This window comes from Homarus americanus, unplaced genomic scaffold (genome assembly GCF_018991925.1).
Source record: "Homarus americanus isolate GMGI-L3 unplaced genomic scaffold, GMGI_Hamer_2.0 scaffold34921, whole genome shotgun sequence".
NCBI classification, from domain to species: domain Eukaryota; kingdom Metazoa; phylum Arthropoda; class Malacostraca; order Decapoda; family Nephropidae; genus Homarus; species Homarus americanus.
Window position 1 is genome coordinate 20,849,398 of NW_024741901.1, and position 16,528 is coordinate 20,865,925.

The 16,528-nt window shown below is 40.4% G+C and overlaps 2 protein-coding genes across 3 annotated transcripts in view; both read left to right on the plus strand.

Annotated features, from left to right (window-relative positions):
- The window catches only part of LOC121876173 (major facilitator superfamily domain-containing protein 8-like), a 64,728-nt gene extending 56,497 nt beyond the window's left edge, over positions 1 to 8,231 (plus strand). The window contains exons 5-11 of the mRNA XM_042381128.1: positions 40 to 131; positions 2,252 to 2,361; positions 2,767 to 2,981; positions 6,671 to 6,835; positions 6,982 to 7,085; positions 7,306 to 7,460; positions 7,869 to 8,231. Of these exons, the coding sequence (XP_042237062.1) occupies positions 40 to 131; positions 2,252 to 2,361; positions 2,767 to 2,981; positions 6,671 to 6,835; positions 6,982 to 7,085; positions 7,306 to 7,460; positions 7,869 to 7,993 (966 nt within the window). The 3' untranslated portion in view covers positions 7,994 to 8,231. The remainder of the gene's footprint in view (positions 1 to 39; positions 132 to 2,251; positions 2,362 to 2,766; positions 2,982 to 6,670; positions 6,836 to 6,981; positions 7,086 to 7,305; positions 7,461 to 7,868) is intronic.
- Positions 8,232 to 15,566: 7,335 nt separating this feature from the next.
- LOC121876304 (apoptosis-inducing factor 1, mitochondrial-like) overlaps positions 15,567 to 16,528 on the plus strand; it is a 39,358-nt gene continuing 38,396 nt past the window's right edge. For both annotated transcript variants that reach the window (XM_042381353.1, XM_042381356.1), the window contains exon 1: positions 15,567 to 15,692. In XM_042381353.1, the coding sequence (XP_042237287.1) occupies positions 15,602 to 15,692 (91 nt within the window). In that variant the 5' untranslated portion in view covers positions 15,567 to 15,601. The remainder of the gene's footprint in view (positions 15,693 to 16,528) is intronic.

Genomic DNA, 16,528 nt, shown 5'->3' on the forward strand with positions numbered 1-16,528 from the left:
GTGTTAACAATGATGGTTTCAGGTGTGTCTGTGCTGCAGGTATGGCTGATGATACTGATGACTTTACTGGGGGTAACGGCCTCCACCTGTGTGCTGCGACATGGTAATGAGCGTCGTTTTCGGCAGGTGAGGTGAGTAACTCCCACCTGTTTGTTACCCGGAAAAGAGACCGTGTTTTCTTTCTAATGTTATCCCTTAAACTTTTTTTTTTAATTATCTTTGATTGATTTTTTTAGTTCTTATTTTTTTTGCCAATTATGATTACGATATTGTGTGATTGTTTTACTCTATTTAGTTTTTCTTGTGTTTGCTAAGCTATATTTCGTGGCTTTTATTTTCGAGTTGAATTTCAGTTTTGCAATATAATTTTCCTTACGCTTTTACACACACACACACACACACACATACACACACACACACACACACACACACACATTATTTTTTAGTTCTATACATAAAGGGTAACTTATTCACAAATGCGTGAGTACAGGCGTGTGAGGCAGTATGTCTGGCCTCACACTTTGTTATTCACATTTACGTGAGAAGTATTCAAGCACATTGTGTATTTGGTTCTGTACATGAGAACTGATATAGTTACTAAGTGCAAAAAAGTGGATACAATCTTAATATATCGGCAATCTTGCCATTATAGATGAAGTATTGTGCCATTTCACACACAGTGCGCTTGGACCTGTCCCTAAAAGGTTCTATCTTCACACAGTCGAGGACGTAGTGTTCAAGTGTGTGGCTATATGTCTGGCCACACACTTTACATTTAGTCTTGTTTACATCTGCTTGAGGAACATCCTGCCAGCGGTACTTATATCCATACCTTAATCTAGCGGTTACAACATCTTGTAATCTAGTGATCTTGTTACTTGCTCCATATACATGTTTCACTTGATGCATCTCATCATGGTAAACTATGGATCGACTAGTGCCTATTTGCACTAGTCTACTTGAGTCAAACTCATCAATAAGTTCTTTCCTAATTACAGTTTTAAGGGTTCTTTTTGACAGACCCAAATTGTATTCAACGCTGTCTTTGTTAGACGCGAGTTTGGCGAGGGCATCAACTCTGTCATGTTTTATGAGGCCTATGTGAGAGGGATTCCACAACAGTTTGACCTTGACACCCCGGTCAACAAGGCACGCATATTTGTGTCTGGCTTCAGAGACAAGAGCGTGACAACTTGAGTCGAGGGTGTTAAGGGCGAGTAGTGAGGATAGAGAGTCAGTGGTGTTGAGACTGTCAGTGACAGTGGTTTCAATGAATTTAATAGCTGTGAGTATGGCAACTAATTCAGTTTGTAGAGTGGATGCCCAGTTGTTAATTCTAACTCCTTTCGCATTTATATTACCGTCAGGTTGAGTCACGACAATAGCACTTCCAGCCCTCCCACAGGCGGTGTTAAGAGATCCATCAGTGTAGATGGTCTGTGTGATATTATCATCAGTCTGTAGAGTGTGTATGTGTTCAAGCGCTCTCAATTTGGCAGTGTGTTGGAGATAAATGCTTTGTATTATTAATTTATTAGGCGGATATGTCGGTATTGCGATATCGAAGGGAACTGTCCGCCAGGGTGGCAGGAAGCGCTGTTGTGTCTCAACTTTGTACAGGTGATCTAGTCCAAACATCTTCATATGTGTAGCTGTAGTTTGGATCCATTTAGACTCACCAGTTCCATGGTTCATACATTCTAGCAATTTTAAGGAAACAATGTTATCAGGATCACCACGCAGAAGCCTCAGGGCTATCATGAGGTTGACTTCACTGAGCTCTATACTGTACTGTGGGTTAGGTTGTATTCTATTAGTCCAATACATGTAATTTGGGGACTAAATTATAGATGTTTCTAGTGAGTGTTATTACTCAGTTTTTTATCACTCTTTTTGGAGTTCTAAACCAAATGAACAAGTTTCCAGTAGATTCAATTTTGTGTCGGCACTGAGGTTGAGGCTATCCAGGTCTGGTACTGCACACACACATAATCCTATAAAGGGAGTTGGTCCCTTATCACCACACGAAGGTCGGACGAAGTGAGCCGAGTGTTCTACCAGCAATAGGGAGAAACTGTTTATATTAGATAAATTATACCGAATTATAGAAAAAAATATATTTAGTTAGTTCTTTAATGTTAACTTGTGCTGGTATACATAGATAATCTATCATTGTGCAGATGTTCACTAATGTTTATGATTGAACTTTAGATCCCGAGTAGCTTCTCATGGTGACGTTCACTTGTCACAGGTTCCGGGGTTCACCAGGACCTGAGAAAGGAAGGGATGTGCGGGTGCCGGGTCTTGCCACCTTCACTGGCGAGTCCGTCATTTGGACAGTAAGCGCCCTCCTCGCCCAGTGTAAGTCTAAGAGGTGGTGGGGTCCTCTGTCCTGCCTGTTGTCAAGGCGCCGTGCGCATGGAGTCAAATTTCCTGAATTATCGTACACAAAGCGCTTGGTTATCCTATTGGGGGGTTCAGACAGTATTCACAGTTAAGGAATTTAGTCATCCATTGTATTCAAGGTGTTCAAATATCATACTCAAGAGGTTTAGTCATCACACATAAAGGATTTGGTATTCAAATTAAAGTGGTTTGGTCATTACATTTAAGGATTCCAATCATGACACCCAACAGGTTTAAGCGTGACACTTATTAATGGGGTTCGGTCAACCTATGAAGAGGGTTTAGTCATTAGACATGGTGAGCACTGTAATGAGACCCTGTTGTTAGGGTGGCTGTTGTATCTTTCTCCTGATGGTGTAGCTGTGCCGCTGAAGGCTCCTGGTGGCGTAGTGAGGCTCTTGATGGGGCTCTGGATGATACTCTCCCTCACCTTGATGACTGTCTACCGCTCCAACCTCAAGGCCATGCTCATCATGCCCAGGGTCACCATCCCCTTCGACAGTCTGCAGGACCTGGTAACCACCGACCTACCAGTCTGGGTGGCTACCCAGTCTGTCCTGCACAATTTTGCCATGGTGAGGACCCTATGTTTTCTACACCAAAAAAACTTTTAGGCCCGAATTCAGAACGCTGGTTTAAAACCACATGAAGGTTTAAACCAAGGATTGAGCGAAGATTGAAGATTGTTGGTATTCAGAACGCTGGCTTGAGTCAACACAAAGATTCAAACCGGGTTTGAGATCGGAATTGTCGATCCTGGCGTTAATCCAACCTGGAGGCAGGTTTAGCGGTCGATCCGTAAGTCAAGATAGTAAGTCAACATAAATTTGGACAGAGAGTGAGCTTTTCGGCGATATCGTCAAATTGGAAATTTTGTAAAGAGAAGACTGATGGTAGATAGGCAGAATCCTATCAATTTTTATGACGACACGCAATTCAGACAACGATATATGTTTAGCAAAGGAGATTTCCTTGATATTTTTCGTGATACGGAGCATCTACTTGACAGATCTGTTGGCTATGGTTCACCATTCATCAGCTGATGATTGCTTTGAGATTCTTTGCAATTAATAGTTTCCAGGTAAGAAATATTCTGGTTAATGAATCAGTTATGGTAATGTGTTCCGACACATTCATGTTTAAGGTCCATGAAGATCAAGCAGGTAAATGTAAAGAACGCTGACGCTTCTCTATTTTGAGTGTTTTTCTTTAGGAAAACTATTTTGGTGTATTTTCAAAATAACTGAATCAATGCTGAGAGCATTGTGATTTTAATGTATTAATAAAGGAAAATCTTTTCTTCACATTACTAATCAGGGGAAATGTGGGGTTAAAAGAACAGAAAGTAACCTAACCTAACCGAACCGAACCTAGCTAGGCTACTACTAAGCCCTGCATTAATTCATCTCGCTTTGGTAATGAATATTGACACCTGTCCCGGATTATATCTGGAATTTGTATATAATTGTTTTTCCTCTATGATTTTTTTTATCACATAACAACACAACCACGTTGTAACAGTATCATAAATCATTATAATTTGATCATAATTTTATTGCAATTATAGTAACAACAGTAACTTATGATATGCAAGGAGAGATTTCTGTGTAAAAACTCGTCGAGTCATAGTTGCCTCCATAATATTGTAAACATTATTCTCGATGGTGATTGGTTGTCATAATGGTGTAACTGAAACATGATTGACTAGAATTTTAGTGTTCGAATCCTTGCTCGTAATTTAAGACAATGCAACAGATTACCCGTTCCGGGATTCAAGCCGATGTTCTGAATATGGGTAATCCACTGCAGGAAATCTCGGATCCAGGAATCCCGATTCGCACGCCTGAGCCGAGCTCAAATCCCAGGCTCAAACCACCGTTCTGAATCTGGGCCTTTGTCTTCCATTCCTGAGCAGTTGCTTCATATCTGGGGTGATTCTTATTCTGTCCAACTGTTAGATAGGGTGGAATCAAAAGCATTTCGTCTTATTAAAGGCGGCGTCACACTGGCATTATTTCGTCGATTTTTTGGTCAACTTTCAGAAAATCGTCAATCTTTTTGCTGTGCACCGTCACACATGCGATTATATCCAACTCGTCAGTTTCCCTCGTTCCACAACTGTCAACAAACAAAATGGATCCAACTGTCGAAGAAAGCCCAGCACTTCTGCGCTTTGTCATGGCTGTTTTCCACCAAGAACTCTCCGAGAGTAGAGGCGCGTCTGTACTTTTTATCTGTTGGCTCCGCCATGTTGTTGATGTTCCCGCGTGGTCAGAATGTAAACATTTTCTTATCTTTTTAAAATAACGAAATCAAACATATTTTAAGTAAAATTTAGTTTATTTTTTATAACTATTTGTAGTATCGATTATAGATCAGGAGTTGACTCCAGTAAGTTGCTGTACGAGTCAACAATGCAGACGGTGTGCACCATTTGACAAAAAGTCAACGACAACGTCGACGAATCGTGAAAAAATCGACGATTAATGAAAAAGTTGACAATATAAATGCTAGTGTGACGCTGCCTTATCTCTCCTCCAGTAGTCAGTAATATCTCTTCCTTTTCTCTTCGCCGCAATGTCGCTTCACTATCGTTTACAGGTACTTTAATGGGCGATGTTCGGTGAATTTGAATCCTGTGTACCGCCGGCAAAACAGTTGGCTCCTAACGTGGGTCTTGCCGGTGGTGCCCACAATTTCTGTGTGCATGTCGGTCACACAAGAATAACCAGTTATAGTACACCCTTCTTTTCTTACACAGCTAAACTGTAGAATACTTTGTCTTCTTCAGTATCTCTATCTTCTTAGAATCTGCCTCACTTCAAAAAGCTGGTTTTCATTATCTTTGTCTTGTATGCTATTCCCACCCCAGGCCCAGTTATGAGTCAATGACCTGGCCCGAGTGGACTATTCACGTAATATATATATATATATATATATATATATATATATATATATATATATATATATATATATATATATACTATATACTATATATAACCGCCAATCAGGCGGTTAAAGGAATATTCAGACTTGTGACGTTGAACTCGAACATTATAATTCTGTCAAATCTGTTGAATACAATTCATTATAGTATTTCAAATAAGTCATACCTAGGCAATCATACATAAATGTTTAATCCAATATATATTTCCATAACAATCATAGCTATGTAATTAGTCTAATCTTAACACGTACAATGAGTACTTAATTTGTCATATTTTTATGTCGTCACAATGATAAACGATGCAATGGACACAGTCTACCTGTGTACACAACAAGTACAAGTTAAACTTAAGTGTTGAATGTCTTCAGGAGAAACAGGTTAGGTGTTGACACTATAATGGGGATAGCTACAGTGAGGAAGCGGTGCCCTGCCGGGCACTCACATGTCAGGCAGGCTATTCAAAATCGCTGCGTCAGGTATGTTATACACAAACAAGATCCCATTACACCACCCAACACCTCAACCTACTCTGTCTCTCATCTGCCCCCATCTCAACACTATATATATATTGTATATGGGCAGACACACCCAGTAAACATGACATGACTTACGGCCTAACATAATGTTTGTTTATATGTCTTCATACTCAGTACCGCTTGCGGTAACAATATATATATATATATATATATGCAAGTAAATCACTAGTTGGTGTTGCGGATCTATATTGATAAACAAGGAAAAGAAAACACGAGTTCCTAAGCTTTCGTATTTTCTTCCATGTGGTTATCAGCATATTCCTAGATCACAAGACCGACAGTGATTTATCATATATATATATATATATATATATATATATATATATATATATATATATATATATATATATATATATATATTTATTTATTTATTTATTTATTTATTTATTATGGGAAATAGCCCAGCCCTGTGTGTGTGTGTGTGAGTGAAATTTTAAGCTACAGGGTACTATACAACAATCTATAATTTCATAGTTTTGTAATTAATATGGTTGGTGATATACAGTACGTGTAATAACATTGCCCTGCAGATCATATTATCTCTCGTATTTGAATTAACAAGTTTAGTTCAGTATAAAATAATTCGTATTTCATAATAACAACATATCATTGTGATGATACAGTACTATAATCCAAGAAGCTATTCTTCTTTCCTTTATACTACACTATTTGTGGAGGAGTTGTCAAACTTCCAGAAGGAGTTCGTTTACTTTCTCCAATTCTTCCTATTACTTCATTATAGCGACTCTTCCCCTGACATTCACGTAAATGTTTACAACAGCAGGCGGAACCGAACACTGATCTGGGTCGACTCAACTCCATGTTCAACAGTGTACACGGTCACTCCAACGTGACCTGGGGCGTTAATGGCTTTGTGACGGGGAAACATGTCCTAGCAGCCCCACGCACAGCTCTTTTGGAAATTATTCACTCCGCTTTCTCCAAGGTTTGAAAATTGTCCTTAGTTTGGGTGTGTACTTCGTCTGGACACATACTGTACTTGATTCGGGCTATATGTACTTAGACTGCAATGCTATACTGCAGAATATTAAATCATAAAATCGATTTCTACAGATAATTTTCGAAATTCAGATGGGGATGTGTAGCACCTACCTAATGTCGGAGAGCTTCTTGAGGACAACCATCGGCCTTATTTATCCCAAGGGTTCAACTCTCAGGCCTAAAATTGACCCTCTGTAAGTTAACCTTCGTATTCAACTTGGTCCTAACTCTCAAAATTAAAGTAAATACTTCTTTACTGACCAGTGAGTTGCTTTTTATCAATATCAATGTACCGCCAATCTAGCTGAACTAATTATTACTGCACCCAGATCAAGATGTAACGAACTCTCAGCCCCCTCCCCCCCTTTCTCCTTTCACCAAAAATCGAAATCATCGTACTTTCCTGCCTTCTAGCATCGTGCGGCTGAGGGAGGGTGGCATTCTGGACTATATTTATCACCAGGCTGTTATTAACTCCAGCAAATGTCTCAAGCCGCTCTCCTCCATCCCGGACACCTCCCGTGCACTCGACCTTGGTGATTTCTACGGCGTCTTCGTGTATGGTGGAGGTGAGGGCGAGGCTCATAAAGGTAGATTTGATTAGGAACATGGCGGAGGTTAGTACGTCTCTAGGAAGTAGTTCATCAAGTTTTATGCTGTATTACTGGCTGCAAGCTGACAAGGGATATTGCCCAATGGGTGAGAGACAAGTACATCATCCGCTGTACCACAGCAGTTGTTGAGATTTGCACAGGACTTGTGAGAAATATAGAATGTAATTCTAAATAACCTAGTCCTAGTGACTCTGCTCTCCTGAACATGTAACAACACTTCAAAATGACATCGACATTAGAATGAGATACTACTGTGCTGGAATTCATTATTTTAACCTCAATTATATAAAAATTCAGAGTTAATTTTTAATACCCCGAGCCTCGATTGTCTGATCTACACATCTGGCTTTCCTCCGAACTTAGGGATGATGTTGGGGTGTGTGGCCTTCCTGCTGGAGCTGCTGTTGGCTCCCTTCAGAAACGAGGTGCGACAGGAGACGTCTTCCAGGTTCCCATCATCCTCATCACCACGACGGACCCTACAGTAGATAGTGACGATTAATATCAACTATATCACTTATCGATTCATTCATTTCAGATTATTCTCTCGCTAATAATTCTTCACTCTTTTATTTTCAGTGTAAAGAGTCTCCTGTAATGTGTAAAGCATTTCCTGTTGTAGAGAAAAGTTTTATTTATTGTTTGCACTAATCCAAGTACGGTAACAGTGAGCTACCATTGTTTATGCAAATCTTATGTATTAGTATAAATAAACAAGCATAAGGCTTTTTTGTTTTATTTACCACCTGAATAGTTTCTACTGAAGTCTACCTCATCTCAACCATTACACCTTAATTATTTTGACAATACATTACTGCACTGTACTATGAGGGCTTGAGCTGCCACCATTTATGAGGGCTGCTACTGCCACCATTCATGAGGGCCTGTGTGCCAGTAACAATTCCTGTTACTCTTATATATCACCATTGGTAGCGTGACGATAGGAGGCTCGTGGGTAGGTGTAATGATAGTATCAAGCAATAGGGAAGAAATAACGGTAAATACTGTAGGTAAATAATATACACAATTATACAAATACAAAGTTTATTTAAACATGAATATGAAATTAGAAGAAAGAATTGGTTGTACTAACAGACGAAATCTATTACTAGGCCCTCAGGCTCAACATACTCACACCATTACTGGGTGGACATATTCAATACACTTCCAACCCTACTGGGTGGACATACTCAATAGCACAACTAGGATAGTCACTTAGCACCATAAATACTAGGCAACTGCCACTACAACACTCAGTCGTCAGGAGTGATACTCAAGCAACAGCCATGGGGTCCAGCCACCATGGAGTACTATCCGACGAACTCTGGAGATCCCAGTGGGTTAATTCCACCACACAAATATAGCCCTACTGAGTTAGACACTCATCCACCAATGATGGGGGCTGGTAGTGGTGTGTGGCTTGGTGGTCCGGGGTCACCTCGTGGACCGAGCGTTAGGGCCAGACGAGCCAGCTATGGGGGCTATAGGTGGTCTGAAGTGTCTGACGGCCGGGTCTCACGAAGGTAACTGATCCTACTGGACCTCGGACATGTCCCCAGACATAGTGGATACAACATCCACCCTACAGACACGGCCTAGGCTGCGTTAGGGACCTGTATGGATGAAGGGACGGGCACTTACTAACTGGTGACAACAACAACACGTTTCAGGGGACGTTAAAGACGTAAATATGACTTTACTCAGAGCATATCAACTACGTTACTGTAACACTTGCACAATCAACTATTAATTGGGTCAAATCACTTAAAGAAGGGCAATTACAACACAGCGTGGAATGGCATACCTGTATGGATGAAGGGACGGGCACTTACTAACGGTTAAAATGCCCGCGTGCCCTCACTCAAACCAGACCAGGGAGTCCACCTACTCCTATTCCAATGAATTAATTTACGGTACCCTCTGACGTTGAAATTGAGACTATGAACTCATTTTCATTCTCTACTATTATCTTCACTAACAATGCTCTGACTCAGCTATCGAAAGCAAAATTAAATTGATTACAAAGGAATGGATGGCAACAGGTCCCAGCATACAGCGTCTGCTCCCATAGACAAAGGCGGGGGAAACAGAGAAAACGGGGGACGTTTCCACTGGGGGACTCGGAAGGTTTTGTGGACGTTTGAGCGTAATATGAATCCTTAAGGTTTTCAGGTTAGCTCTTATCATGACCATTACAAAGCTTCCTCCTTCCCCAAGATTCATCATTATGCGGTAACGTTCAGAAAACACGTAAGTAGTGACATACATATTAAATCATTAATATAAAGTATAAATCCTCATACAAACATTGCACAAATTATATCAATAAAAATAGAAAAATAATTCCCTACCGGTGGTCAGGATTAGGTACAAGAAATGGAAATCTGTTAACATACAATTAGAATGTGACACACCTTCATAAAAAATATATTGGGATACATATTACAAAATAGCACCAAAAATAATAGCACATGGGGTTAGGTACATCATGTCATAATAATACTGAATGGCGGTAAATACATCATATCATATAATAATAAATGGTGTTACATACATCATATCATATAATAATAAATGGTGTTACATACATCATATCATATAATAATAAATGGGGTCAAGTACATCATCATAGAATAATAATGATTTGAGTTAGATACCTCATATCCAATAATAATAATAATAAATGGTGTTACATGTTACAAAATACACCCTCACATCGGTAGATAAAATGCACACTCAAAATTTCTTACAGAACTCAAATTTCAATGTTCATAGATTATGAAAGTTTCTTTTACGCGATTGGTCAAATGCTGACAGGACACACTGAGATTTAACATAGATTTCTCAAGCTAGGACATAGACGAACGGACCCCATCAAGTCAAAGGAATGATTTGTTGCCCTTAATCTAAAGAGTTATGTCGCACTCGCGAGAGGCAGCACCCTTCAAGGGACTCCGAACGAGCGGGTATTCCCAAGAATTCAATGCTAACGAAACGGTCCTCATGAGAACACCACCAAACCAAAAACTGTCTGTACTTATGGCATTTGCCATGTAGAAGTAATAGCACCATATTTATATGCCCGAATACTCCCTGAAAGTCACGAACTCTACACCTATATACCAACAACACCCAGCCTACGTAGGACTTACCAACCAGAACTTGAGAATTCACCACTGGTATCTTTACTCATACTAGTAACAGATACCCTTCAGATGATTGCATAACTGCCAATACATCTTCCAATCTCTGTCTTTACTGCAAATTGACCCTTCCTCTGCAAAATACTTTTAACCCCCCAAAAAAAAAATCCTCCATTTTTTTTTTTCTTCTTCAATTACCAAAAGTTACCTACAACAGATTGTGCACTTCACTACCCATCAACAACCAAGGGGGTTCACTTACAAAGCCCACTGTTTCTTAAAGATCCAGTCTAACCACTGGTTTTCTCCTCCTTTACCCATGGCTTTAGCGAGTTTAGCCAGAAGTGCTGGGACTTTTGTTGCTAAATCAACAGCGGCTTTGGCCGTCATGGTCCCCTTATTTGCGTTAGCATCTGCCATTGTGTTACAACAAATCAATACTACAGGTATACCCCACTGTAAATACAATACACGCACAGTGCTCACTCAAGACCCAAGGACTGGTACTGATTTTCTGCAATACGACTAACACTCCATGCATCAACTATTCAAACTACTGTTCAGATTATTAATCTCCCCAAAGATACTATTATGGCATCAAAAATTCACTTAGACACTTTGCCATTCACAGACTCAGTATGGTGCAACACTGCGTGAACACTTCACGAATTTCCGTACTCACAATTCTGGGTCCATACACTTGTATAACATTTTCCATATACCGTATCACCATAAGGTCCTCACATATATAATACTGTATTCTGAAAGTATACTGGCATTAGAGTTCACATAACATACGTTACACAAAATAATGACCCGTTAGCACCTGGTTAAAATAACTTTAAAATTATAGCGTATACATAGGAATATTAATAGTAGGAACTGTAAAATGCCCCGAGATATTAAGTAAATGGAATATATATCCTACCTAACACATAACTAAAGAATATTACAAATGCAGAATTAGCATCCACTTAACCTTTGCATATAGTGCAATGCTTCTGTTAGCACTCAGAATTAAAACACTGGGCACTCCCACGATGGAACATTTCACAACTAGTGCCACGGCCCAAACATGTATTCACTGTCTGTAAGTAATACTGAGTTAACAACAGAAAAAAAAATTTGGGCAGATTGTTACATATCAAAATTCTTCCAATATTAATGAACCTTATTCACACTCTACAAGTTATTGTTGCAGGTTTCCTTTTACTTTAAACAAGACTTTTCTAACCTAACTCCAAGGTATTTCTTTGAACTTATTTCACTCTCTCTGCAAACCACCACAAAAAGCTGTACCTCGGAAAAATATGGAACAAAATCATTAGCAATCTGAAATACTCATTAGTTACAGTGGAATGGTTATTAAATACCCGTACAGAGAAATGGTTATAACTCAGTTAAAAACTACAGTATCACAGTCATTCCTCCCAACTCGATACTATGTTCATTACATCACCATAGCTGCCACCATTTATGAGGGCTTGAGCTGCCACCATTTATGAGGGCTGCTACTGCCACCCTTCATGAGGGCCTGTGTGCCAGTAACAATTCCTTTTACTCTTATATATCACCATTGGTAGCGTGACGATAGGAGGCTCGTGGGTAAGTGTAATGATAGTATCAAGCAATAGGGAAGAAATAACGGTAAATACTGTAGGTAAATAATATACACAATTATACAAATACAAAGTTTATTTAAACATGAATATGAAATTAGAAGAAAGAATTGGTTGGTACTAACAGACGAAATCTATTACTAGGCCCTCAGGCTCAACATACTCACACCATTACTGGGTGGACATATTCAATACCCTTCCAACCCTACTGGGTGGACATACTCAATAGCACAACTAGGATAGTCACTTAGCACCATAAATACTAGGCAACTGCCACTACAACACTCAGTCGTCAGGAGTGATACTCAAGCAACAGCCATGGGGTCCAGCCACCATGGAGTACTATCCGACGAACTCTGGAGATCCCAGTGGGTTAATTCCACCACACAAATATAGCCCTACTGAGTTAGACACTCATCCACCAATGATGGGGGCTGGTAGTGGTGTGTGGCTTGGTGGTCCGGGTCACCTCGTGGACCGAGCGTTAGGGCCAGACGAGCCAGCTATGGGGGCTATAGGTGGTCTGAAGTGTCTGACGGCCGGGTCTCACGAAGGTAACTGATCCTACTGGACCTCGGACATGTCCCCAGACATAGTGGATACAACATCCACCCTACAGACACGGCCTAGGCTGCGTTAGGGACCTGTATGGATGAAGGGACGGGCACTTACTAACTGGTGACAACAACAACACGTTTCAGGGGACGTTAAAGACGTAAATATGACTTTACTCAGAGCATATCAACTACGTTACTGTAACACTTGCACAATCAACTATTAATTGGGTCAAATCACTTAAAGAAGGGCAAATTACAACACAGCGTGGAATGGCATACCTGTATGGATGAAGGGACGGGCACTTACTAACGGTTAAAATGCCCGCGGCGCCCTCACTCAAACTAGGCCAGGGAGTCCAGCTACTCCTATTCCAATGAATTAATTTACGGTACCCTCTGACGTTGAAATTGAGACTATGAACTCATTTTCATTCTCTACTATTATCTTCACTAACAATGCTCTGACTCAGCTATCGAAAGCAGAATTAAATTGATTACAAAGGAATGGATGGCAACAGGTCCCAGCATACAGCGTCTGCTCCCATAGACAAAGGCGGGGGAAACAGAGAAAACGGGGGACGTTTCCACTGGGGGACTCGGAAGGTTTTGTGGACGTTTGAGCGTAATATGAATCCTTAAGGTTTTCAGGTTAGCTCTTATCATGACCATTACAGTACCACCATAATACAGCATTACACTTGTACCTCAATAATACATGAACTGACAGTAGACATAAGTAGGTTACATTAGGTGTAAAATCCTATTTTTTTAAAGTCTTGGAAACCACACGTTGAACACGATGTGGAGATGTAAAGAAACGTTGAAGATCTGGCAATTTGATGTAAATTTCATTAATTAAAAATAACCACGAGTTAGTTTATCTTCATTCATACGCCTAATATGTACTCATCTTGCTTTTTACAGTCGCTCATTACCATATTCAATCAGGGGCGGATCCAGGAATATCAAAAGGGGGGTCCAAAAAGTTGTGAGTGGTGGAACATGGCGAGCACACTGAACCCATCCAGCTGGGGGGTTTTGAGGGGATACTGTAGTAGTGGATTTCTCCCCTACAAACGCTGTTTGGCGCGGAGTAGCCGACCCCGTGAATTCCCCAGTGTATGCCTCGTGGTCTGGGTCAACCAGCGCCGCTATACATCGCGGAGGTCAACTGCTAAGCCACGCCTACCCCCCGCTATTTAAGACCTGACCTCGTGGTGATCTCTCTCTTTCTACCTACACCAACCAGCCAGCAACACCTCCTCCTCCTCCGCCTGCCTGGCGGTCCTCGCTCCCGCTGGAGAGCATGGCGACCCACAAGCTGGTCCTCCTCTGAGCATCCTCACCAACCAGCTCTCTCTTCTAGCTACAGCCGCAGCAAGCTACACCTCCTCCTCCGCCGCTACCTGGCGGTCCTCGCTCCCGCCGGCGAGCATGGCGACCCACAAGCTGTCCTCCTCTGAGCGTCCTCACCAACCAGCTCTCTCTACATCACGCTTGTAACCACGCTGCCACTTCCCAGCACCAAGCTGCATTGTACATCCAATACAACATGTATACAGAGAGCACATTGTGAGTTTCCTTTCTCCATCCCATCCTGAGTGTGAACTCAAACATCCCATACTCCACACTCAAAGCCTCCGCCCCCCCCACCCAGATTTTTTTTTTATCTAACCAATATCTTGGGCATTTTGAGGCCATGTGCACTTCTTATTAGGAGATATTCTGAGGTCAATAGTACTTACTTTTTATTAAACAAAAACGCCTGAGTACAAGATTACATTAAAGAAAATGCCCTGGAATTTTCTAAGGAAAAGAGGGCCTCTTTAATTTTATTTATAGCGACCATCCCTAGCTTATTCTCGTTCACTGGAATTCCCCAGTTGTTTTGATTACATAAGCCTTTTCTTAATCTACTTTTCACTCAGCATTGTACTTTGAACGTATAGACTAGAGCTTTGTACTCGCCACACCTATTGTATTGTACTACTTTCTATGCTGGCTTCTAACAAACACAAATTTCTTCTTTTATAGTTTTCCCTTAGTCTTGGATATATCATATCTGTAACGGTCTTTCAAAGCTTTTGTTAAATGCACATATATCATACAGTGATGACTGATGAGTATGTGCCCGCCGCGTGTAGCCAGGGGTGATGTAACATATTAATCTTTACTAAGAAAAGATACCCTTCATTCACAAAATTGTTTTCTTTGGTTATTGGGCAGACATGCTTGCATGATTGTAATTTTTTTGTTATAAATATACAATATATTTTATCACAATAACAAATACGGAAATAGGAGCCCTATTCTCAGATAATTGGACATAATATAAAGGTTACGTAATTGGGCCATAGTAGCCTTGAAGTTTATCCGCGGCAGCGTTTCATACTTAATTTATCTTTCAGGAAACAGCAAATTCTTTTAAAATTTAGTAAATAAAGAAAATTTTGCAATAAAACTACAATATTTGTCCATATTTGTTATCAATAAAATTACTTAATATGCCCAATATTCACATTTCCTCAGTTTATCAATATTGTACGGGTTAGATGTGTAAACCTTAAGATTTCATTACCTATTTGAAGCAAACAGACCTTGCAGATATTCAATCATATCCATTGCCAAACTTTCATAAAAATCACGGAAAATTATTTCTTTACAAATTTTTATCATAATTTCAAGCAAAAATCAGAAAGACAATAAACAAGATTAATTTTGGGCAGAATCTCATCACTGGAACCCTAGGAGCCACCACTCCACCACAGGCCAGAGACATGATGTACCGGTGCACCTCTCTCGCCTCTCGATACTCACAACCTACCTCAAGGGTTGTAGAGCATGTCAGAACTCGGGGCATTAATAGATGTGAGTAGTCCATTTGCTTACTAAAGTTGACATTATAATTTAGTTCATATATTATACTTGATCCATTTAGAAAGTACAGTTCAGAGGACAGCCGGCGTGGGGGGAGAGTGGTGTCAGCTGATGGTCGTGAACCTCGTTAATGAATATATAATTCGATATAACACGTGATGCTATCCCTGGTTTTTATAATGTCATGGTTACTTTTCTCATATTCCAATAGTTGTACGCGATTTGAAATAGTATTGTAGTACTAAAAGTAAATGTGTGTATATGCTTGTGTGTAGCGTTACTAAAAATCAAATCGATTAGTAAACAATTATTTATATTTTCATACAGAACTGGTATTCTTAAAGGTAATGTGTTAGTTATTATTTTAGAGAAACTGAAGTACCTGGAGAAAATCTGGTTGGTTATGTAATGGGAACTGAGCCGAAGTTGTGGGGAGGCATTTGTGGTTTGTGTAGTACCTACAGTTTTTGTGGTAAATTTTTACTGTAGGACATGAGTCCCTAGGGATTGACCATTATTTTTCTCCAGTGTATTTTGGTGTGTTTTAAACGAATCTGACATTCATTTTTTGCCCCCCACCCCAACAATAATGGGGGAGAGCCTGGGAAATCAGGGTTTTTGGGTGGGGGAGAAAACGAGTCATCTGACCTAACAAAACCAAACCGGGGGCTCTGCCCCTGGACCCCCGGTAGGCCTAACCTGACCCTTAGCCAGGGGCTATGCCCCCGGATCCCCGGTAGGCTTAGCTTACTAACCTAAATGTTTCAGTAGTTAAAAACTGGGGCGCGCCATATCCGAAAGTACAATACCTTAGTCAGAAGTGGAAG